At 36.9% G+C, this 25997-nt stretch overlaps 1 protein-coding gene across 6 annotated transcripts; it reads right to left on the bottom strand.

Annotated features, from left to right (window-relative positions):
• Positions 1–1051: 1051 nt before the first annotated feature.
• Positions 1052–25997, bottom strand: LOC117425860 (telomere repeats-binding bouquet formation protein 1-like). Of its 6 annotated transcripts, none has more exons than XM_058993753.1 (21): positions 25885–25997; positions 23056–23141; positions 22492–22602; positions 20968–21096; positions 20518–20646; positions 20267–20327; positions 19739–19854; positions 18906–19028; positions 18248–18400; positions 17810–17941; positions 16781–16906; positions 15856–16010; positions 15077–15427; positions 13045–13409; positions 10960–11036; positions 10404–10502; positions 9577–9759; positions 5734–5817; positions 5531–5641; positions 2212–2306; positions 1052–1934 (listed from the first exon to the last, which is right to left on the bottom strand). In XM_058993753.1, the coding sequence occupies exons 2-21, from the start codon at positions 23093–23095 to the stop codon at positions 1701–1703; spliced, it is 2874 nt and encodes a 957-aa protein (XP_058849736.1). In that variant the 5' UTR covers positions 23096–23141; positions 25885–25997; the 3' UTR covers positions 1052–1700. The 6 variants fall into 6 exon arrangements, with proteins under 6 accessions (XP_058849736.1, XP_058849737.1, XP_058849738.1 ...); XM_058993754.1 differs by having other exon boundaries at positions 1053–1934; positions 9589–9759; XM_058993756.1 differs by having other exon boundaries at positions 1729–1934; positions 2212–2293.

Here is a 25997-nt window from a genome sequence, read left to right as displayed (position 1 = left end):
CAATTGTATCACAACCCCCCCCCCTTTCTTTTTGTCTTCAATTTGGAATATGCAGCTACTTAAGAGAAACGCTGTAGATGAAACGCTGCTTGTTCCTTATCCCTAATCACTTCATCCCTAATCACTTGTGGTAGTTCAAACTGACTACACTGGTCCAGCTGCAATCACACCGTCTGACCTTCAGCAAAGGTACCAAGATGTAGCAGTTTATTAATTACAAAAATAAATAAAAACAACAAAATCTGGAACCAAAATAGTTTTGGTACAATAAATTAAGATAAGGGTACACTGATGTTAAAGTAAAGCTTGTTAGCACTCATTTAAGATATTGTTCATTGGACAGGCAGCTGTGTGGTATTATGCTGTAGAACCTGGCCTCACCTATGTTGCTGTAAAGGAGTTGTCATTGAGCAGATTCATGGTTTGAAAAGCACATTGTGGCCATATATATATATATATATATATATATATATATATATATATATATATATATATGAACTGGGTACATTACATATTTCAATATTAGTGTGTTTGAAAGTGAGATGTCATTTGAAAACCATTAAACACGGAAACTAACAGGCTGCCTGAATATTTCCAATTACATTACAACCAAGACAGTTTTATGGCTCAATTCATCAACCTTTTACAGAGGGCTATTACAAATCAGGCTATTTACAAAACTAAAAGGAGCAGACCTTTCACGGTGAACAATTTTTGGAGTATCTTGCTTTAAGAATTTTATACATCACATATCAATAAATCATTTAGAATTGTATTAGATCTTTGGGGCTCCCGAGTGGCGCATCCAATAAAAGGTGCTCCACGTGGAGTGCAGGATGCACCCTATAGTCTGGACGTCTCGAGTCCAGGCTATTCCTTTGCCGACTGAGGACGGGAGCTTCCAGGGGGCAGCGCTCAATTGGCCACGCGCCGCCGGGGGGGAGGGAGGGCTAGGTCGGCCAGGGTGTCCTCGGCTCACCGCGCACCAGCAACCCCTGTAGTCTGACCGGGCTTGCCTGTAAGCTGCCCGAGAGCGGCGTTGTCCTCCGACGCTGTAGCTCTTGGGTGGTTGCATGGTGAGTTTGCAGTGTGAAAAAAAGCGGTCGGCTGACGGCACGCGCTTCGGAGGACAGCGTGTGTTCGTCTTCGCCCTCCCGAGTCAGCGCAGGGGTGGTAGCGGTGAGCTGAGCATAATAAAATAATTGGCCATTCCAAATTGGGATAAAATAATAAAAATAATTGGCAACAACTAAATGTATTAAAAAAAAAAAAAAATTGTATTAGATCTTTAAATTATTACTTAAAGGCGTAACTGACATGTGACCATTTTAAGCTGTTTATTTTTTTTTATAGTTTACACATTTTTACAGGGAATGAAAAACTTCTGTATCTGTGGCTAAATTATACAATGCAAAGTTCCATTGAGGCATCAATACTTCTGTGATATAAAAAAAATCAACAGCAGGGTAGAACAGTATTTAAATGAACATTGGAATCAAGAATAGATTTATATTAATAAGTGGGTTATTCTAGTAAGTACAGTATTGTGAGTTGTCACAAACTATATAGAAAGGAAAGAACTCTGCCAGAGTTGTTTTGTCAGGCTTTGAGCTCTCTGCAAACAAAAAGGTTAACAAAATGTCAACTCAGTGTAGCATATGTAAAACATTGATACCCTTGACATCTAACTATAAAATGCTTTATTTTTTAAAGAATTGTGAAGCACCTGCAAGTTTTTTGTACTTTTTTGCCAAGTCCACATTGGTCCTTCCCGTTTGAAAGGGGTAAGACCACAAGATTGAATTCCAGCGAGTGCCAAGTTTCTTCACTCCATCGAGCAGATACTCCACTTCCTCCCTGCTGAAGTTTTTCCTTTCTCTCCTCTTTGGTTTCTGGTTCTGAGTTTCCACGCCATAGGGTGAGTCTTCAGCGTCCTGACAAGATGACAGCACACATCATAATATACCGCATCTCAAGAGCCAGACAAAATGTACAGCTTAATCTCAGTTGAGTCTTTCATTTGAGAATCTTTTTATAAAAAGAAGTGACTGTACACAGTACCTACTGCAGCATGCTGATATAGAAAAATAATAGTTTCTCTTAAACCATAAACGTTATGGTCTGCACTACCTAATGAATGTATTAGATTTAGTCAATAATCCTCTAGTCTGGTCTAATGAAGCAAAGCAATTAACAATGCAACTTATTTACCTTAAAGGAGAAAACATCTCTTTCTTCTGCCTCTTCTCTTTCTTGGTAATTATCAACATTTGAGCGCTCCCTGTGGTCTGTCCTGTGACATGCACCTTAAGAGAAAGACAATAATGACATATTTCGCTAATTCACAGTAGTAACATCTACAACTGCTCAGTCCACAAATACAGCTGCATACAGCAGCAGGCAAAAGAAACCTGGAAATAATAATGAACATCCCTTCATTTAATAAAACGGTTTGGTCTCTTTGCACAAATCTGTTTTGAAAGGCTTTCTTGACTAATTTGATAAGGCTTCCCCTTATCAAATTAGTCAATTTAAAGCAGAAGTTATTTAAGTATGGCTATCAGACATACAATTCCAAATGTGTACAGTGTGTATGTTTATTTATACCTACTTCTACCTCTATATATATATATATATATATATAATATATATATATATATATAAAGATAAATAATGTTTTGTCTTTCTAACATTGTTTTCCCATCAAATACTAAGAATGTATAGAATCCAAAATAATACATGCCATCAGCATTCAGTCACCAGGGACAGGCAACTGTCGACCTTCCATATCATTAATTATTACAGCATAAGCTTAATGTAATTAATCATTTATTATACCCAATAAAACCTGTAATGGAATATTATTTATAAGTATACTATACAAGTACTGTATACTAGTTTTCAACACAATATATCCCAGAAGTGACCACCATTGTATCAGTGCAACAGAGCTGCATACATGTAACATTGTGTGCTTGTTTGCTCCCCAATTCATGGTTCCATGATTGTGTGTATGTAAGAATAAGGCTCTATAAAAAAGGTAAACCCTGAGAATATATAATTTGTTGTTCAGATTCAACACACGGCAGATTTAAGTGTTTTTTCTTGCTATCTCCCATTTTAGATCATCTTGATAAACATATGACACTAAGCATTTTGCTGTGGTAATACTGATGTATTTGTATCTGTCAGCTGTATTTTCATTCTGCCATCTCTGCCCATATTGCAAGCACTTGAAGTCTATTAGTGCAAATGCCAGTAAGATCTATATTGATTTCTGGGTTAGTTTAATGGGCATGCAATGGATTTGCCTTTCATCTCCAGAATGCTTTTTGTTTAAAAATATTATACTTCAAACCAGGCATCTACCAGGCAAACTTTTTTTTTTAGCCCACTGGTGTTGGATGCTCCTATTGAAGCTCCAGGGTCTCAGTATGGAGTCTTCTTTGAGAAGAACAGGCTTTTGTTATATAAACAAAACAATTCAAATTTAAATTGACAAACCCTTTTGTCAGGGTCCCAGCAATTTTAGGGTCTTTTTTGGACATGCAATGGAGGGAGAAGTAATCAGAAACCAAAGAGTTAATTAAGTCACTGACTGGCAAATCTATTTAGATACCAGTGAAAAACAAAAACCAAAACAAGTTCCTTCCTTTTGTTTCGTAACATATTCCAGGGAGCCATATGGAAATGGTATAAATATAGGAGAGTCATTTTTAAAGAAGTATGCCTTGAGAACTAAAACTTTAGTTTTGTTTTTGTTTTTTCACTTCAGGTTTATGGTGTAATTAAATGCTTAACACTTTAGAACCTGGTCAGGGGTTTAATTGGTTACATTTAATACTAAATGATATGGTTGGAAAAAAGACCAAGGAGGATCAATGTTGCCTTAATAAGGAAATACTAGGAAATGTAATCAATAAATTGATTATTTCTAAGAAAGTATTTGTTTATGCAAAATGTGTCAATTTATTTGTCAAAGCATGGCTTATCTCAGCTCTGTGGCCAGTGCTATCTTTGCTGTATATTAAAGAGAAGAAAAATAACATGTTTACATTTTCAAAACCTAAATGCATATTTTAAAAATTATTCTTTTTAAAATTATGCTACAAAAAATATATTCCAATTGATTGTGTTTTTCTTCAAACAGCACCCATTTAATTTTCACCCAGCACCACAGCTGGGGCAGAGTGACCACCTGCTCCCTTTGCAATCCCACTATAATTTGAGAAGCACACTTATCTAAAATGCAGCCCCCCACCCCCACATTATTAAGTGAATGATTATCTACCCTCCGATGAGCATTACATCATCTTCTCTGCACTCTTGCACTGCACACAAAAAAAGTAATTAGCATTTACAGACAGGATCTTTCGATGGAAAATCAAAACCCTCTAATTTTCAAAGAGCTGAAAAGCAATTGCTTCAACACAAATTATTTCATTTGTAAAATGAAAAGGCATTGTCTTATTAATGCCAGATGCCGAGAATAGTAAATATGTTTATTATGGTTTTTTTTTTTGTTTGTTTCTTTTTTTTTTCTCTGCAGCAGTAGCAGCAGCAGCATGAGAGACAAGTGTACATCTCCAACATTCTTATGAATATAAAACACCTGATAGGTTTAAAAATGAAATGAACCAAATATGGACTGATTTTTTATTATTCCCACAGATGGGAGCAGAGCTGTTTTTGTTACATTTTACATAAGGAGAGACCAATGTCAAATCTTGGCTTCACCCATGTTAGTTTAGATACCCATTCATAATTACCTATCCCCTCCTAATCTTAATTATGTGTGCCCTTACTGAGATTTAGATAAGTCAAGACAAATGTGTAATTTTAATTCAGTGGTTGTTCTGTCTTCTTTATGGATGATTTAAAGATTACACCCTCAACATGAAGCATGGTATTCTTCTTTAATTAACCACATAACCTGTTTTTTTGTAGGTCACTCAGTGGCTGGAGACAGGATTAGTTCTCAGTACCAAAGCTTGGCAAAACATACAAATTAAACATTATTGCAAGTCATTTTCACCAAAAATCAAAAACTATTTATTGCATGAGGCAATAAAGAGTTGTAGACGTCAGCATCTACATCTAAATCTATTCCTAAACATGTGACCCAGTCCACAACAATACATCAATAAATAAAAATTACATTAAAACACTGAAATGTTTCTTTCCAGATCTGCAGATAAAATAGGATTCAGTAGTTCAGGACAAACCCCACGGCACAATGATTTGATAAACAAAGTTTATTGATGAGGTGTGCAAAGCAAATGAACATAGAGCAAACAATTTGGCATAACACCTACGAGATGGGGGCGGGTGGTGGGTTGCGAAAGAACAAATGCGAAAGGGTGAGTAAACATGTTATTTATGATAGCGGTAATTATTCAATTCTGATTCATTAGATGATATGATTCAATTAGAAGAGGTGATAAATGTGTGGGGGTTTGTCCATCCTCCCGAACCCAAGTTGTAAACTTAATTTTTAACAATGTTATATTTAGGATTCTTTATACTTAACCACTTGACTTGTAAGTTGCCTCTGTGGGTTTCAAAGGCAATGAAATGCCATTCTGTGATGGTACCTCCAATGTGCTAATCTGAGGTTTCTTTCTTGGAGTCAAAATAAATCCTGAAAAAGCACATACAAAATTACAAAAGTATCCTTAGCAAAAGGATCTCAATATAAAATGTATACTTTACATAATCTGCATTTCCACTCACTCTCAGCTCTTTGGTATGAATCGTATGTGCGGCTGGTGGAATTCTTGAACGATGATCCTTTTCGTACTGGTGTCAGCCGAATATCTGAAATATACATACATATAAATAAGGTTAAGTAGTGTAATACTGCAAGTAAAGCTTTTTTCAAATAGCTTGCATTCCACTGAAAAGAGATATTTGACATGTTTATAAATTACAGACCCGTAGTATGCATAGTAACCCAAGTATAACTGAACTGAATCAGGTCAGTGTTTTGGAAACAAGCCAAGGGTGCTACAAACACCAGGATCTGATATAGTGGTGAGGAGTCTCTGAAGAACTGCATTAATGGCTTATCTGTGTTCAGGGAGCACTCAACAGCAAAATGGCCTCATATATTTTTGCCCCTCAATTTTCACACAAGGGCCCGTCTCTCCCCCCTCCCACCCCCACCCCCACCCCCACCCCCACCCCCCAAAGTAGATATACACTGTAATAAGCACAATTTAATAAATATACCCCCCTTCAATTTTACATTGAAACTCTGTTAACAGGCCCCAACAGTGGATGTTGTATATTCTACTTATATACAGGTATAATGTATTCTTGAAATAAATAAAAAAATATATATTTACTACATGTTTGTTTTATTTTCAGGAATCGAACAATGTCTGCCAAAATAATTCCCCAGGGTTTTACTATATATATATATATATATATATATATATATATATATATATATATATATATATATATATATATATATATATATATTATATATATATATATATATATATATATATTATATATATATATACACACACAACACGCTGATGGGTCTAATTTCAGTCTGCTGCACTGCTTAATATTTATGGCACTGTACGGAAACAAAGGCAATTGCAAAGCCCAGATAGGCTTATGCCCCATGCTGTGCCAGCCAGTTCGGCACCAGAGACAGTAAAGTGTTTTGCAGAGCTTCAATGGTGATGTCTACTGCAGGTTTATGGTTGATAAGCTGCTGTACACGTGTTTTATATACACTACCGGTCAAAAGTTTTAGAACACCCCCATTTTTCCAGTTTTTATTGAAATTTAAGCAGTTCAAGTCCAGTGAATAACCTGAAATGGTACAAAGGTAAGCGGTAAACTGTCAGAGGTTAAAAAAAAAAAGTTTAGGTTACCAAAAACTGAAAAATAATGTACATTTCAGAGTTATACAAAACGGCCTTTTTCAGGGAACAAGTAATGGGTTAACAACTTACAGCTGTTCTGCAGCAATGGAAGTAAATTAAGCCTTAAAAGTTGATGCTAACAATTCCTACAGGTGTCCCAACTTTTGTTGATTACTTACAAACCCTCTGTCTGTATAAAAGCAGTGTTGGAACAGACTGTGTTACTACACCCTCTTAAGCATTATTTGGACAGTATTGTACTGCAGGAAGTAGTATATTGCTCTCATAATGGCGAGAAAAAGGCAATTAACAAAAGGAAGACAGACAGACCATTATAACCCTTAAAAGTGTAGGTTTTTCCTTTAGAGAAATTGCAAAGAAAGCCAAGGTGTCAGTGAGTACAGTTTCCTACACCATCAAAAGGCACTTGGAAACTGGAGGAAACTCTGACAGGAAGAGGTCTGGCAGACCCAAAGCCACAACAGAATCAGAAGACAAGTTTCTGAGAGTCAACAGCTTGCGTGATAGGCAGCTCACAGGACAACAGCTTCAAGCACAGCTTAACACTGGTCGAAGTAAGCAAGTCTCAGTTTCAACTGTGAAGAGAAGACTTCGAGCTGCAGGTTTGACAGGTCGAGTGGCAGTAAGAAAGCCATTGCTAAGATGGCAAAATAAGAAAAAGAGGCTTGCCTGAGCCATGAAGCACCGTCAGTGGACTACTGAAGACTGGAAGAAGGTCTTATGGACCGATGAATCAAAATTTGCAATCTTCGGTTCATCATGCAGGGTTTTTGTATGCCGTCGAGTAGGTGAAAGGATGGTTCCTCGGTGTGCGACACCAACTGTCAAACATGGAGGAGGAAGCGTGATGGTCTGGGGCTCTTTTGCTGGATCCAGAGTCGGCGACTTGCACAGAGTGAGTGGCACCCTGAACCAAAACTGCTACCACAGCATTTTGCAGCGCCATGCAATACCCTCTGGTATACGCCTAGTTGGTCAGGGGTTCATCCTACAGCAAGATAATGACCCAAAACATACCTCCAGGCTATGTCAGAACTACCTTAGAAGAAAAGAACAAGACGGTAGGCTTCAAATCATGGAATGGCCAGCACAGTCTCCAGACTTAAACCCCATCGAGCTGGTTTGGGATGAACTGGACAGAAGGGTGAAAGCAAAGCAACCTACAAGTGCAACATATTTGTGGGAACTTCTGCAACAGTGTTGGGAAGAACTTTCCGAACAATATTTGATTTCCATTGTAGAAAGAATGCCACGAGTGTGTTTGGCTGTTATATCTGCAAAAGGTGGCTACTTTGATGAGTCATTAATTTCAGAGTACATTGAGACATTAAACTGCATAAATTTCAATAAAAACTGGAAAAATGGAGGTGTTCTAAAACTTTTGACCGGTAGTATATATATACAGCTCTGGAAAAAATTAAGAGACCTCTGCAAAATTATCAGTTTCTCTGGTTTTACTATTTATAGGTATGTGTACAAGGTTGTCCTGGAAGAAAACTTGCTTCCTTCTGCTCTGACAATGTTCCCCAACTCTGAGGATTGTTTTTTCCAGCAGGACAGTGCTCCATGCCACACAGCCTGGTCAATCAAGGTGTGAATGGAGGACCACCAGATCAAGACCCTGTCATGGCCAGCCCAATCTCCAGACCTGAACCCCATTGAAAACCTCTGGAATGTGATCAAGAGGAAGATGGATGGTCACAAGCCATCAAATAAAGCCGAGCTGCTTGAATTTTTGCGCCAGGAGTGGCATAAAGTCACCCAACATCAATGTGAAAGACTGGTGGAGAGCATGCCAAGACGCATGAAAGCTGTGCTTGAAAATCAGGGTTATTCCACCAAATACTGATTTCTGAATTCTTCCTAAGTTAAAACATTAGTATTGTGTTGTTTAAAAATGAATATGAACTAATTTTCTTTGCATTATTCGAGGTCTGACAACACTGCATCTTTTTTGTTATTTTGACCAGTTGTCATTTTCTGCAAATAAATGACAATATTTTTATTTGGAATTTGGGAGAAATGTTGTCAGTAGTTTATAGAATAAAACAAAAATGTTCATTTTACCCAAACACATACCTATAAATAGCAAAACCAGAGAAACTGATCATTTTGCAGTGGTCTCTTAATTTTTTCCAGAGCTATATATATATATATATATATATATATATATATATATATATATATATATATATATCCTTCACCACTTCCTATACATGATGTCAACTTGCATTTTATGTTGCAAATTATGGGCCAGTTTTTAAGCAAAAGTCCAAAGTTTGCCCCAATTTTGCCAGATATTATGAAGCTATCAAAAAATTACTAAGCAGCTACATTATTATTTTTTTTATGTTAAAATGGTTTATTCAGATAAAATGTGAGCAAATCTTCCACACTCTTCATGTGATTTGCGATTGTCTCAAATACTTCAGTTCCCCACTGAATATTACGCTAAAGCAGACAACCTTCAAATACAATGTTACTTCTAGACGGGACCAACACCAGCATGAACAATCATTTCACAAAATTCTCCAAGCATGCTTAAAAGGGACTGCAACATACTGAAGCAATGACAGCTCACATGCCAGTCTCAGAAACCAGGGCCAGTAGCAGGACAAACACTGCCAAACCACCATAACACAGGGGTGAAAATTCAAAATTCTCAAAATACCTAAATTCTTACTTTTGTTGAAAGCCAGGCTGTTTCTCTTATTATTTAGGGACTTCTTAACTTCCATTTTATATCTGTCCTCGGTTTCCAGGAGTACTGTGTGCCTGTCACATTTGTAAGGGCAAGAACGGAGGATATGGCTGAAATTCCTACTGTTCACAGGGGACACTCCTGTCACACATCCTGATAAAGAGCAATGAGAATTAGCTGCCTCTCCTTCACCTGTGTAAGTCAAGATACCTATTAATAATTATGCCTCACTAATGAATATAAATGGGCTGGACAAATTCACTTTACAGATTTCTTAAATTACTACCATTTGATTACTTATGTAAGAAATATCAGCGAGAGAGTCCTAAAACCCAGGACTGGGTACTGGGAAAGTCAACACATAGTAATAGTTAAACGACAACTTGCAGCATAATCAGATCAGTGTACCATTCCAAACCATAACATATTATTTACTCGTCTTCAAAGGGCATCCCGGCCTGGCAGGCAATAGGATTTATTATCCTCAGCCTGCTGCCTTGGGATTTAGGTCCAATCAGTCTGCCAGTAGGATAAAAAAATCAACGTATGCTGGTTTAGATGCTAAGTACTGTTATTTTGACATTTTTCCAAAACAGAGATCAGACCTTGTGCACTTCCTTTGACTAAATAAAGGGGTTTGTGTGCCAATGATGTGGCACACAACACTGAAAGAAAGAGGGTAACTGCTTATGCCTATTGACTGGAAGATAGGGATAACTTTTTTGTAGTAGAGAAATCCATCATTTAAGTCTTAGCATCCATATACAATGGACTTTCCCTTCTTTTAATTAAATTACCTGAACATCTAAAAGCCTTTTGTATAACTGATGAAGCAGGCGTGTTCAGAATGTTGTTGATTTCATGATCAAGGATCTCGGAACACACTGCCATGTCATCTGCAAGACAGCAAGAGTCAGTTTCAGTATTACTGATCACAAGGGGGGTGGAATATTTAAACTGGTAAAAAAATGAGGACAAAATAAAGTTTAACTCTTAACTTAAAATGTTAACACGCTATATGATTATATATGAGACAGAATTCATTACTGGGAAATACCTATAATGGTGCTACAGTTGTTACACTGGTACAAGTGACATATAATGAAGACACTTTTCTTTGTTGTTTTCCCTAATTCTACCATTTGGTATTTTGTACTTTTTATATTAACAGCCTATGTCACTGCATTATTTACAAGCACAAGAAAAATAATGGGTTGCTAAAAAAAAAAGAAAAAAAAAAAAAAAAAAGATGAGTGTGGATTTTATTTTCATTTCAGGGTTGTGAAATAATACAATTGGGAACCAGTATAAATCATACACATATTTACTGTACAATATATAGGGTTTAAGTACCTCTTATAGATGCAGCTAAATGATCCTGTTTTTTCTTGTTCATGTTAACTGGGGCTGGACATTTGAAAACAAATAGCCTGAAAAGATAAGCAATACATCACACAGCAATGCTAATTACCATTTGGCAATAATTCTAAAGATAAGCCGACAACATTCTCACAGATATTGCATCAAGAGAAACCACACGGTTATAATAAGTAAATGTGAAATGCCACCCTGCATTAGTTATTTAAAGAATAGCCTAGCTTAGGCTTAGCTAACCATGTGCTCCTATACTTCCAGGCTGTTCCTGAAGGCACATACACAGCCAAAACAAAACAAAAAAATCACCCTGTGCTGCAGTATGATTCCAATTGAAATCCAATAAAGACTGTCAGGGTTTTGAGTCACGTCATTGGCTAAATCATTTGGATCCTTAGGCAACCAAAGCAAAACAAATAGAACACCATAACAATAATAATTAATTATTTATTACATATTGCACTTGAAGGGCTCAAGATTAAAGATACAGGAGACCACTTAATTCTTTATTCATTCAGATTTTCTGTCTTCAAATAATTGAAACAGCCTAAATGCTGTGGAACTGTCTTATTTTAGTGCCGCAGTCCTTACTTTAAATGCACTAATTCAGATGGATTACTTGCAAGCTTAATTGGGTTGTTCCCTGTTTTCTCTCCACTTCTGCTGCTGAGAAATATGTGAATGATAGCAGCGGCACTAATCTGCTTAGACAAGCTGATAGACTACAATATAGCTGCAAGATAACACTGCAATTTTAAATTTCCTCAGTTAGGACCATGCCTTTTTACATACAACACAGGCAAATGAAATAATAGTTATTATTTCTGTTCAAGTGCATGTACAACAAACCTAACTGGACTTGCATAACTAACCTGATAACATTATATTTAATATGGATTAATCATGCAGCAATGCCTGGTTACTGATGGAATATTTACACATGGCCAGCAATAACAACGAGTGTAGTCATTCCAAAGGTTACAGGTGATGCTGCTTTATTATTTCATTTATGCAACACTTTGGATATTAAAGTTTACAGTCTATCTTCTATCTGTGCAGCTGTAAAAGAAAAAAAAGGCAGATATCGAGAGCTCAGTGCTGTCAGCCCAGGTAAAGCAGCCTACTCAGGTTGAACTTCAGTAACAAAACTGAGATGTGTTGTATTGAACTGAACCATCGCACATAAAATGTGTCCAACTCAATTGTGATGCAGGTTAGAACTACGCGTTTAGCAAAAGTTTCATTGTTGTGAATGTATTTTCACATACCAGCAGCTTATTTACTTTACAAAATCCCCTTGATGGTAATACAGCCTTATATAACATCAAGTGTCACTATGTCCAGTGTCTTCTACATCTACTAGGCTAAAATGATCATACTACCCTGCAGAGGCGACAAGTGAGCATTGAAAGTGAAGGGGCACAGAGGGGTTCGGACGGAGACCAAAAAGCCCAAGTGTTTTTGAGTGCCTAATCTGATTTTGTCATTCTATGGTATTGTGGAGCATCAGATGGGTGTCGTTTTAAAAGAGAACTAAACATGTGTAGAAGAGGTTGGTCATATGATTCATATGTGCATTAAAAACAATCTTAAATAACTAACTCACAAACAGGTGGCTCTGACCGTGGGAATTATTTAAACATCTGGCGAGGGGGCACTGGTTTACTTTCTTTATGACACATGCTTTGTAGCCATGAAATGAATATTTGTGAAACATACTGTAGTTTTCAGTTGCTGCACAGAAGAAAAGCTTCTCTCGGCCGATTCTGTTGTGCACTGCGATAGTCAAATTAACACAGTCCCTGCTGCGGTCAGTAAGGGAAAAAGGTGAAACAGTGCCAGATTCATCAACAAGGAAATTTACTTTGTGAGGTGAAGGGTGAAATGCACCCCTACGCTACATCATGGATGTTTGAGGCTTTTAAATGAAACTACAAAGTCACGCATCCAGCTATTTTGAACCCCGTCGGTGCTAGGGAAATAATATTGCCGAAAATCTAGGGGGGCACATGCCACCCCACACATTGCTACTCTGGGTTATTAACCTCAGCACAAATACAGTACCTTTCTGCTACTGTATCAGGGAGGCTCAATTCTCCATCATTCTCTCTCTTTCTCTTGGCTCTTTCCGAAGACAAGCTTGAAGTCCGGCCTGCTGCAGGAAGTGAACTGGAAGGGTTCATGCTGCTCTTCGAGGTGGTATGCGTGGTACCCTGCTGACCTGCAGGCTCTCTAGGGCAGGCAGCTCCAACGTGTGGCTCATCTGAGGCTATTTCTTCTTCCTGTTCTTCTTGCCGTGTCCAGGTCCTTTCATTCACTCCTTCGGTGTGTGCTATCTTTACTTGCTGCTGCTGCACTGGTACTGCATGTTGTTCAATAGTGCATTGCAGTTCATTGTTAACACTGAATATTTGCCTCCTTACTCTGTCCTGAATATACAATATCAAAAAATATAATTATTTGAGTTAAGTGATTTTGTTATGATTACTGATATTATTTATATTAAGGCAACAAGAACCCATGAAGTGGGCCCTACCCTTTGGTAAGTCAAGAGCACTAAAAACAAACAGCCTTTTTTAACAAAAGCTAACTATTCACCGGAATGTATAATATTGTTTTTTTCTTAGGCTTGAGTTGTTGTCCGACAGCAGATGTGATTAAAACTGTGAAAACGTGTGAAAAAGTTAAAGCTAAGATTTTGGTCACTAGAATCACCTGACCACAACATGGCCGTCATACTAGGTTAAAGGTTAAAGGCCCGGGGCTCCCGAGTGGCGCATCTGGTAAAGGCACTCCAAGTGGAGTGCAGGATGCGCCCTATAGCCTGCAGGTTGCCAGTTCGAGTCCAGGCTATTCTATTGCCGACCGTAGACGGGAGCTCCCAGGGGGCAGCGCACAATGGGCCGAGCGCCACCCAGGGGGGAGGGCCTAGGTCGGTCCTCAGTTCACCGTGCACCAGTGACTCTGTAGTCTGAACTGCGCCTGCAGGCTTGCCTGTAAGCTGCCCAGAGCTTCGTTGTCCTCCGACGCTGTAGCTCTGAGGTGGCTGCATGGTGAGTCTGCAGTGTGAAAAAAAAGCAGTCGGCTGATGGCACATGCTTCAGAGGACAGCGTGTTAGTCTTCGCCGCTCCCGAGTCAGCGCGGGGGTGGTAGCGGTGAGCTGAGCCTAAAAATAATTGGATATGCCAAATTGGGAGAAAATAATAAAATAGATAATTACTAAATTTAAAAAAATTGCCTGACCAGTTGAATGTGCATCTGCTTTATACAAGGTGGTGCTTACTGTAAATACTGTATGTGATTCTGCTGTGAAGGCCATGGAAATCTCAATGCGTGCATTGCTCAAAAACTTGCCTTGATACACTACTTCTATAACTCTGCAACTACTGTATATGCCCAATATTACACCCTGTTTCCACTGTACGCCCGTATTCATATTAGTGCCCAGTTTTACTGGCCAAAGATTAAGAAGCGCCTACTCTCTCTCCCAAAAAACATATTTTTAACACAGTCATTCAAACTAAACAGGTGCTTTTGAATGTCATCTGCAAACTTTGTTGTGAAGTTCATTGTAAAGCATACAGCTCAGCCTTTAATGAATGTACAAAAGCTGAGTCAGCAACAAAGTAGGCTTTATCATGACATTTGGGTGTAGTCATGATCATGTCACTTCAGGAATTTAGGCTAAAGAAAAATAATTACAGATACATTTTTGGAACACAGATTAACTTCGTATTGGGCAATGGTCGAGTAGCTTCACAACACACACACACACACACACGCACACAATGACACAAAGAGTAAGAAAAGTTTAATCACAAAACAATTTAAAACAAATACCAAACTAATGTTCCGCAAATACCTAGTGGTGCTGCATCGATGATTCCATAGTGGCCAATTAGCACCTACTCTCAAATAGAGGTAATAGAGGGTCTTATTCAGATAACCGCCCAGCTAATTAGAAGATTGAAAAAATAAGCGCCAGGGCGCAATATCGAACTTATACCGTATAATTATTATTATTATTATTATTATTATTATTATTATTAATGCTAGCACGTTTTATAAACTGTTTTGTCTCAAATGTCTCCTTACCGCAAGGACATTGTTTCTGGTTCTGTCTGCCTGTTCATCAGTCTCTCTCCTGCTTCCCAGAATGGTCCCTTTGTCTCCCAATATAGCTTGATTTGGGGTGTGTTCTGCATTCTCTATCCTTGTTCTGTCATCCTGAAAGAGCAGGTCTCTCTTAGCTCCCCCTCCTTTTACCTTCCTGACAGGTAGCTCTTCAGAGGACTCTCCACAAGAACTTTTAGAGAAGTCCTTCCTTATCCCTTCCATCAATTGGGTCAGTCTTTTGTTTAAAAAGGAATTGGCCCTGCCGTGGGCATCTGCTTGAAAACTCTCTCTTGTATTATTTGGTTCTTCTTCAACACTTGTGTACATTTCCTGTCCAAAACAAAAGGAAAGTGCAACTTTGAACTAGTATATCGGTTATCTTCATTTTATATATCTTTATTTGAAGTTTAAAGCCCCCCTATAGCCTACAGCTTGTAAAGAAGTGCAGCTGGTGCACTGGAGTGTAATCATTAACCTGTTCCCCAACAATACTCTGCCCCCAGTGCATGTAAGAAATACCACATGTGTTATAAGTGGTATTGTTTACTTCCAAAACTGATACATATTCATATGTAATGAATATCTATAGGACCAACACAGAAGTGTGTTTTTGTAGAGCAAGTTTGAGCTGGAAATGTTTTAGATATTTGTGTTGCTGTTACACCATGATTTCCACTTTTGGATTACCATTTATTAACAATCTGCAAAATGTTTAACAGTTTGGTTTCACTAACATGTCATAGTCTCTAACATCTTACCTCAGTGTGCTGCTTCTCTATCAAATCAATTTTCTTCATCATTTCTTTTGCTGACCTCCTGTAGCTTTCCAAATTAGTGTGGGATGTGCCTTGCATTGTGGGTGTATTTCTCTTATCCCTTGAATGGTCATTCAGACCAAGCGACAGTTTTTCGGCTTCAAGATAAAAATAAATGCAAACACATTTTACTTTGTTGCTTATGGAAGATTTGATGCAATATTTAACTGTATAACAATAGTACAGTTTATTGGAAGCATGGCAGAGAGAAGCTTAATAACTGACAATAACATGCACATCCATCACGGCAAACATTTCAAATGACATGTTCATGGTGTTTGAACATTCCCCTTGTATGATGTTTGCAATAATTGTAGTTGTTCTAAGTTATGTTGCTCAAAAGCGCCAATCAAATGATTTGTATTAATTTGTCCCTTTGGGCCTAAGATTTAAAGTAATTAAAGAATGTTGTTTTTTTTTCTGGTGTTGGCTTCTTTTTAACAACAGTCAAGAAAAGTTTCAGCATTTACAGGACTCATCTGCAGAAATGAATGTAACTGATAGCTAGTCAAAAACAGCTACAGTATAAGGAAAAAAAACTAAACAATAAAATTCAATATTGAGAGCAACAGAACCTGGAAACATTACAAGTTGAGGAAAATAATAGAAACAGTTTATTGAAGCAACCTTTTAATAAAAATTACCAGAGCATACCACAATGCCCTGGTATGCATTTAAAATGATCTAGATTCTAGACACTATACTGCAGTATCAGTTGTTTAACTAGCTACATGTGTTAATCACACACTACTTACATTCTGTCGCATTTTCTCACATGACACCTCATGCCCATGCTTATTTTCTTTAAAGATGATTCATTATCAATTACGACTTGTTTTAAAAACAACAACTTTCAGATTATGCTTACTGATTTGTTTGCAGCTTTGTAGCACAAAAGTGGCAGCTTTGTTTAATTCTTCATCGGGAGATTGTGAGAGAAACTGAATCATCTGTGGAAGACCACCATTCTCTAGTAATTGAAACTGATGCGCCTCTTAAAAAAATAATTGACAAGTGAATACTGGGACAATTCCAGAACAAAGCAATGCACATTTAGAAACGGCAAATTAGAAATCTACAGGGAAATGAAAATGATTGTTAGCCACAGTTTAATGTCCTTAACAAATTATTGAATTCAGGTGTCAGTATAACACATTAGCTTAACCCGGCAGCTCTTCACAAATGCTTGATGTTTTTTTTTTTAAACCAACGAACCATGAAGCAGGCAGTTATAACATTGTTTATTATTTAACAGTTGTATTCATTTAATAGAAAGATTGGTAATTAAACACAACCAAAAACATGATAACAACAGCACTCAGCACATAACATAATAGCTCACTGAGAGAAAACAGGATTTACTAGTGATGTCAAAAACATATATTAGGTGTTCAGAGCTCAAAAGTTATTAATTTACTTAATGTTTTTAGTATACTTTAACTATAGCCTATATGGGGCATAATTATCTACTAATCAGTTGTTCACTTGCTCTGATTAATCAATTAAAAGAATACGTCAAGATTAAAAGCACTACTATACAAATTTAGATTGCAAAATAACTACATTTGCTTTCTAATGTAAACAGCCAACTTTTTTTTTACTAGTTGGAGAAAGTCTACAAACCCAGTCATTCCAGCAGATAGTAAAACAAATATAAAATGTAAACTAGTTAGAAAATGTGTGTTTAAAGTTGAAAGGGCATAAAAAAAGCAAATAAAAAAGCAATAATCCTCTAAATTATGTTAGAAATTTATTGTCCAGTCTCTACACACTAGATATTGGGTAGGATTAAACTAATCAGGATTAGTCTAGGAATTTTCCGACCCTGAGTTCACTGTAGTTAATTTAATTTGCACCCCATATACAGCAGAGGTTAAAGAACCACAGTGAAACCCACCACAGGCCTCTGTGCAATGTCCTATAGTGAGGATGATGCATAACCTGCCACCCGAGTCCAGCCAACTGCATGACAACAGTGTCAAAAGCTTTGGAACAATATGATATTTTGAGAGACCAGCTGCGAGGGGAACTGTGAAAAAAGAAATGGAAACAAAGATTGTTTTTTTTTCCTTTAGCTTTGGCTTGTAGTAGCTGTAGACTAAAATACAATTGCATGTTCTGTTTTAAAACATTTAACATTTACATATCTTTCTGTAACATTTTCTTTCACTTTGTCAAACCTACCTTTATACAATTGGTATTATTTTTTCACAATCAGGTTTATGACGACCTACTTTTGTATGTCTGGCCTCGACCTAATTTTCATTGTATTGATACCTGCAATGTGGTATTTATATGGTGTATGCATGTTAATAGTTATGTTTGCCAAACTCACCATTATCAGCAATGCAGGCACACAGGGTCTTTGTCACCACCACTGCAAGCTCGCCAGACAAGGGGTTTCTGCTGGACTCATCGACCAGTTTAACAAAAACCTGAGCCAGGGTATCCAAACCACAGACTGCAGCAAAGAAGCCCTGAGAATAGGCTGAAGTGGTGGGCAGGGAAGGGAGAGGGGTAAAGAAGAGATGGATTTAAAAAAAATAGAAAATGGATTCCATTCTACTGTACTTTCCTTCCTGTTTTCTAATAAGATATTACTGCCTTTTACAGATTTACTGTAGTGTTTCAGTATTAGGAACTGAGACTGATCCATAAAAATTGCATCTTTTGTCAAACATGCTCTGTCCTGGGAGATAAACGATCAGTGTTGAGTAGATAACACACAGCTGAAGTATTTTTTGATAAGGCCTGACAATTGAACAGAGAATGAAAAAAAAGCAAACACACAGACAAAGCTTAGTGGCTTAGTGCTTGAGATCATATGAACATAAAATACTGATTTCTGAACATGTACGATTCTTTAACTACAGACTATAAAAAGCATGAGAACTGGTTCTAGCACCTGCTGAACTTGCATAGGAACCATTCCAGGTTATTACTGCAAGTACAGATATAGACATGCATTGTCCGCCATACTGTTGCATACTTACGATTATTTGCAACCGTCAGTCCGACAAATGAATAAATAGGCTGTGTTATTTCTTTCCGAACACATTTCTGCAGCCACTCTTTTAAAAACGGAAAGGCAGCTGTGCATATCCGTTGATTCTCTTCTGTAAGGGATAAACACAATGAAGAATGACAGTAAGGTGAATTGTAAAGTACTAAAAAGGTGTCACACTTCGTAACTAACCCATTTTCAGCAGAATTTATATATGGAGCAACCCAGATCAAAGAGGTACTCAAACCCGTAAATATGTGTGTTCAAAGTTGCTGTTCCTTAACTGGGAAATATGTACTTTTACAGCCAGTATATGTTTAAAATATGTCTCTGGAATGGTGGGAATAAAACAATAAAAGCTCAAATAAAAGAAGTCTAGCCTTTTTGGCCTATATTCAGATTTGAAAGTAGCAACATCTGTAACTGAATGCTTGCTTTGCTTTCTTCAAATAATATAAAAGTCACAGCCATATTTGTTTACCAAATACCTTAAATTTGTTTGTATTTGACCTTCAAAGAATAAAAAGAGAAGATATCCCTGTGGAAGGTTCCGGCATAAAATCACTATGTAGACAGCAGTGCGGTTCACTTCTCCCAGAGCTGTCAAATTGGATTTAAAATCTTAGGGCCTCCAGCCGGGACTGAGTACAGTAGTGCAAAGAAGCTAATAACAACAAGCTAACTCAGTAACATAGAAAGAAAAAAAAATAACCAAGATAAGACATAGTACACATATAAACATATAAATCAGAACTAGATTAGATTCACAACTTTCGTCTCATGGATATTGTAATAATTTGGATTTTAAGAATCTCAACGTACCATTTTGGGGGTTGTTGACACAAGCACAAAGAGCACTTGACACAGATGACCACAGCTGATAGCCTTGGGTAATATTTTCATTTGTGCCGTTCTCATCCGAGAATGGAAAACTGGTTCTAGAAAACAGCAGAAGGGACGCAAGTCAAAACATGTTTACAAACCACATTCATTTCATACTTACAGAGGGAGATCAAAGTTTAATATGTAGATACAGTGCCTATACTGGTTAAATTAATACATTTGAAAAGTGCCGGACTTTCCAAACCGTTATGCCATGCATCTTTAAAATGGAAAACGTCCCAGAAAACAGGTCGGTCTACTTGCAGTCAGAAGCTACTAGGAGAAAACAACAGCTGCAGAAGATTGTGACATCTGAAAGGAGCCTGTCACAGTAGTGAGTGAGCTGTATCAACCACGGCAGTGCACAAGGGGTTACCTTTTATTAGCATGTACAGAGTTTGTAAAAGGGCAGCAGTGTGGAAAAACAGACCTCATTGCTTCTTACTTCCAATTTGTAGCATTTCTCACCTGAGTAAGTCAAGGAGAATGTCAATGCAGCCTGTTGTTTTAACAAGGGATTGTCCATTTTCTGAAAGAAAAAACAAATGAATTAAAATCCATCTATAAAAAGGGAAAAAGTTAAAAGAACAAAATATATCTATCCTAAATAAACTCCCATGGAGGAATTTTCTTCATGGAAAAATTGGATAACATTGCATCTTGGTGAGTTTTAATGAATAAATATTACATACATAAATAAACAGTGGAAAGATACTTACTGTTATTGGAGACCAGTACCAACACCACATACACTACCACCCTTTTCAAATTCAGTGGCGAGTTCTGTGAAAGTGACATGCCTACTTCTGTAAACAATTCTGAATTGCACAATACCTGCTGGCAAAAGACTACACAAAAGAGGAAAGAATGTTTGATCAAATGTTTGCCATTTCCATGTAATATTTTTTTATTTTCTACTCAAGATGTATTTAAAGGAATTTATTTCTAATTTGATCATATATTCATCTACATGTTTTTTTTTTTTTCTTGGACAAATAGTGCCACCACAGCATTTTGTCAAGACTGTGCGGGATTTCTTTTTGTATTTAAATATTTTATTCCATCTATGCTAGACACAAACATCTCATAAAATGTCACCCAGTATGCACATTTATAAAATAATACAAAGCCTATAGATTAAAAAATACTACTATAATATGAATGCATACCACTACTCTCAGCTAACGCTCCTAACGTGAAGAGGGCTGTCTCCTTCACTTCAGAATGCTGATTGGACTGGGCGAGGTTATAAACAAAGAGCAGGCCACCGATCTCCCGAAAGTAATCACTGATATCACCTGTGAGAGTGGAACTGAAGTCAATCGCCTGTTTCCAACTTTCCAGAATTTCAGTAAAGAGCCTATTCATTGCTAACCAAACTAATATTTCATACGTCATTTAAAACCAGTTTTAAGCACATTTGAACCTACTTGAACAAAAGTAAGAACAAAAGTATATGGGGTTATATCATATATCGAAAAGAGAAATACAAAAATATAGAAAAAGCGTGAGTTGGTGGTTGCACAGGGTTCTCTAGGGCTGTGAGAAAAGTATGAAGTATAAGGAAACTTGGGGAACATATCTGAAAAATGGGGTCTTCTGCAGCATAAGAGGTGCCACTATCATGGTAGGTCATAATATTTGGTTTTACTATTGAATACTAGTCCCATTCATAAAAGCACACCATCTGGTGTGGCATAGGCACAGTTGTTTTGAGTTTTCAAACTGCTTCTATGCTGCAAAGCCCTTGATGAAGGTTGCTGTGGCGTTGTTATCCCATCTGAGCAGCACCAGCATTCCTCACATTCTCATAGAACAGGCTTACAAAGGTTATACACTGTTCCAGCATCAGCCTTGTGACTGAATCTGCTGAAGTCTGAGCTGTCTTCTATATACTGTATACCTGTCCTTAATCAAGTCCTTTATCACGGTTTACTGCAGTATAACATAGCAAAGTTTAGTAAAGCACAGTTATTTATATAAAAGAATGGAAAGCATGGCAAAATTGCTAACTGCAAAATTAATGTGATGTACTAAGTAAAAACTGAAATCATTTTGTGCCTTTCTCCAACTAATGTGTAAAGTTTTGCCAACTTCTTTTGTATCAAAAAACTTCAACCACATCAAATTATACAATCTTCATCTTCAATATTTGTCAGTTTCTTTTGGAATGACTAAATAGTATATACAAGCATGTGACAACCTACAGGCACTGCATTACTGACAATAGAGGGCACACCCTGTACTGTGTATGACTTTCTGATAAAAGACCCATGTGACTTAATTAGTTTCTGTCACAAAATGAATGTTTGTGTATCTAAGTAATACATTAAAATTAGTTAATCAGTTAAAAAAACATGACAAACTTTTTTAGTTTAGAATACTTTGCGCTACTGTGGAAGAAAAACTATGGGCTACAGCAATTGGCAGCAAAATTTTAGGTAATTGAGGACACTGTAGCCAACACCTATAAGTGTTGCTTTAACTGCTGAATACTGACACTATCCTCTGAATGGATATTGTCCTTCAATTAGGCAGATTTTTGTTTCTACAGCAGAAGCACCACAATTTTAACTTTTTAGTTTTAGAAAAACACTGCCCCAAATCAACAATGTGCAGAGCATGGACACTTATTTAAAAAAAAAAAAAAAAAAGTTTTGACATGGAAAAGAGTGACATGGAGACAAGCTAACCGTTTTGCTGACAGATGGAACAGATGGTGACCAGGGCTTGTTTTTGGGATGCAGGGGAATCCATTTGATACTTAAGACATTCCAGAAGCAAATTCAAGTCAGTCTTCATTGCTGAAAATGAGAAATAATATTTCAAAAGAAAGATTTTGGTCCAAGTATCTTTAGATAGATACGACTTAGTCTGAGAATCCTTTTATTTTACTAGACAGCTTTCACCAAACTTCAAAAGGTATGCTGGAAAGATTTACTTATTAGTAGAACAATTAAGGGCCCTATTCCATTAACTTTTTGTCTGGGGAGAAGGATGAGCTTGCACAGATCCATCTTCATGATGTGTTATTGAATCAAAATAAAAAAAAATTCAACATTTGGTCTGTTTATTGGATGTATTTTTACAAATGTTAAAAGCTTTTTCCTCAGGTAAAAATAAGTTTTAAAAGTTTTAGTTCAATTGGACCCACTAGTAAACATATATCATAGAATTCAATTTTAAATGTCTATCAAGTGATCCTAATTGAATCTTTTTAGAACTAGTGTATTCTAATTAAAGCAAAACAAGCTTACCAAAATGTTGCCTGTTGCTATCCTTGTCTGACAAATCCATTTTGTGTCAGTGAAATCCCACTCTATAAAAAAAACACTTTATACACCTAAAACAACGTAAAAAAAAGAACATTTTAAGAGATATTGATGTAGTACAGCCATTTACTGTTAGTCTTTTATTGTGTCTTAAACATTCCATGTTTAAACTTTAAAACAAATCAATTTTGAAAAACGACAAGGATAACATTGAGTAGAAATTACTGGAAGGCTTTGCCACGGTTCTTAAGTTACCAAGACAACCACCAATGTCTAATGTATTCACTCCCCTATCATGTTACTGACCTGCAAGCTGTCATTATTTCCAAGCCTTACCCTTCTACACCATGCAGCATTCTTTACTCCAGGGAGGGATTGGAGGGGGCTGTGTCAGCTGATTCCCTATCTTCTTGGCCTTTGTATAGCCAAGGGTTGTATAGCCAAGGCTAAAGCTAATGTCTACAGTATTAGCAATGGGCCTTTTCAATTCCCAATTTGGTCAATTTTGGCTAATTGATATCTAAGCAACTCCTATCCAATCTTATTGTCCCTAATTCAATTTAACAGGTCTAATTTAGATAATTGGCTGCAATAATTATTTTGATTGGCTCAAGGCTTGCAGGTTTTGATTTTCAATAAAAAGATATTAAAACATATTATTTTGGTTTGGTGAGCTTTTTAAAACAAATAAAACTAGAGAAACAGTTTGATCTTGAAGTAGACATGGTATAAACAGTACTCCTACTTCCACAAATTCATAGATGATGTATTACCTTCTAACTCACAACACATTGCCATCTGCTCCAAGCAAGCGAGTAAGATCAGAAAGGTTTGGGCTTTCTCAGGTGGTTAAATTGCAAAACAGAAGCATAAAGTCGCCAACAGTTTTTAGATTTCATATTCAGAGATAAATATAGAGGCTGAGAAATGTGAAAGGTCAAGGTTTATTCAATTTCCCATATAAAAGGATCCCCTAACAGTTACAAATAATGTAATAAAACAGGGTCCAGCAGTAACTATACAATCAATATATAATGTTATAGGTTTTTCATGAAAAATGATTTATTGAAATAGTAAATTAGCCATCTGAAACTGTTCTTTTATTTTTCAACATATCAACTTCATATGACTCTAGAACTAACACTTAAAGTAGCTCCAAAAACGATTAGTTCTAAATCTCATTATTGATCAAGAAATGTCACGCCAGTACTATCCACTGGGCTAACTTGACATGAAACCAGTGTACAGTAAGCGGCTGTGCATAGCAGAAGAGCTGTTGGCATTTAAAGTGCTCTGGGTCCACAAGACCCGTGGACTCTAGTTACAGGTTAAAAACAATATTTACTGATCACCAGTGGCAGGTTAACTTAAGAATCAGCTTAATAATAATTTCCATGTGGAAATCAAAACAGTCATTCTGTACCGTGTCATTGAATAGGCATTAGGAACCAGATTCCCTTCGTGCCACTACTGATGGTACACGAATCGGAGTCTCCGTCTCTGATAACCAGCACGTATTTTTAATGTTTGCAGAGTCAAGTCACACACATCACATTCCTGCACAACTGTACGATTCTGTCAGTCATCCTTGTGATGCAATGAAGTGAACATCAGGAACATCTATTACAAACTACAGTACTAAAGTTGAATAGGGCTACAATGTTTTTTTAGTAAAAATGCTGATGAAGTAGCAACATTGTGGGGTTTTTTTAAACAGCCAAAAACCGCACTCACATGTAAGACTTAATATATATATACAAAAGTATAAGTGCTACATATTTATTAAAAAAGTAATGTTATAAACTACGTATTTATTTATATGTTTTGCTTGTTTTTTCTCACAATTTACAGTACCAGAACCTCTGTTTTATTTATTTATTTCTTGATTTAATCCCTTGAGATCAAATGCGGTAGGTCCAGGTAAAAACATATATTTACAATGTCGTGTAAAATTAAATTGTCCAGAACTGTCAGCGGATACATTATTTAAAAATAAATTGAAAAACAATTGGAATTGTACAGTTTTGAAATTGGTGACGAATAAAAAATAACTGTGTTTGTGTGATTCGTAATTTCATTGGATGCAGAGCTCCAGAAAAGACAGGGGGAGGACGTGATATTACTACAGGTCATTGTGGTGGTTGAAGTTCTGCGCTGGTGAAGACCTCATAAGCAAAAAGGAATAGAAAAAGAACATGCACGATTAAAAAATAAATAAATAAATAAACTAGACCACCAAAGACAGTATTTACCCGCCAGATGCTTTCAAAACAAGCCACATTTGGCTGGAAAACTGCCAGTCTGGCAACACTGACGGGGAGTAGCCTACAAAAGTCGCATGCGAGACGGATGCATTAGCTGTTACGTGTTACCTCAAGTTCAATGAACAAATACAACGGCCATTTGTATAATTCTTATTTTAAGAAATCAATATTTTGTTGGCTATCCCGTACTTTTTGGATTTAGCCGGGACTACCACTGCTGATCATAGGCCTACACCGTCTAGTTTTAGAACGTTTTAATATTTACTTGATTTTTACCGGCAAACAAACGTATACTTCAGATAATGCAGGGTAATTCACCCCTTTATGTGACTTGTTTGTAAATATTATGTTCCGTTGTGATACTGTGTTTCAATCAGTCACCTGACTTCGTTACTGTTTTTCACGTTGTAATGGGGATTCTAAATTATCCAAACAACACAGACTTTATAACATTTTAAATTACAGGTGTTTTTTTTTTTCTTTCGGTAATTCAGTTGTAGATATTAATAGTCTTTTTTTTTTTTTTTAAGGTCTAAAATAAATAACTCACTTGACAAACACCAGAACGTCTGTGAAAGTCCACTTCCCGCCTGCTTCACTGCCTGCGAGACAGGTAAGCAATATCACGAGCCGGAAGTTCTCCAATGCAGTACTGCGATGGCA

Source organism: Acipenser ruthenus, chromosome 20 (assembly GCF_902713425.1).
Source record: "Acipenser ruthenus chromosome 20, fAciRut3.2 maternal haplotype, whole genome shotgun sequence".
In the NCBI taxonomy this organism is placed as follows: Eukaryota; Metazoa; Chordata; class Actinopteri; order Acipenseriformes; family Acipenseridae; genus Acipenser; species Acipenser ruthenus.
This window is presented reverse-complemented; position numbering and strand designations above follow the sequence as displayed.

What these genes read in the sequence shown, in the direction of transcription:
- LOC117425860 (XM_058993753.1), bottom strand. Translation starts at nt 23,095, where the DNA reads ATGGATTTGTCAGACAAGGATAGCAACAGGCAACATTTTG. An exon ending in TTCCATCTGTCAGCAAAACG is followed by an intron (nt 21,097 to 22,491) that starts GTTAGCTTGTCT and finishes CCACTCTCACAG; the next exon opens with GTGATATCAGTGATTACTTT. An exon ending in AAAGGCTTTTAGATGTTCAG is followed by an intron (nt 9,760 to 10,403) that starts GTAATTTAATTA and finishes GCTCTTTATCAG; the next exon opens with GATGTGTGACAGGAGTGTCC.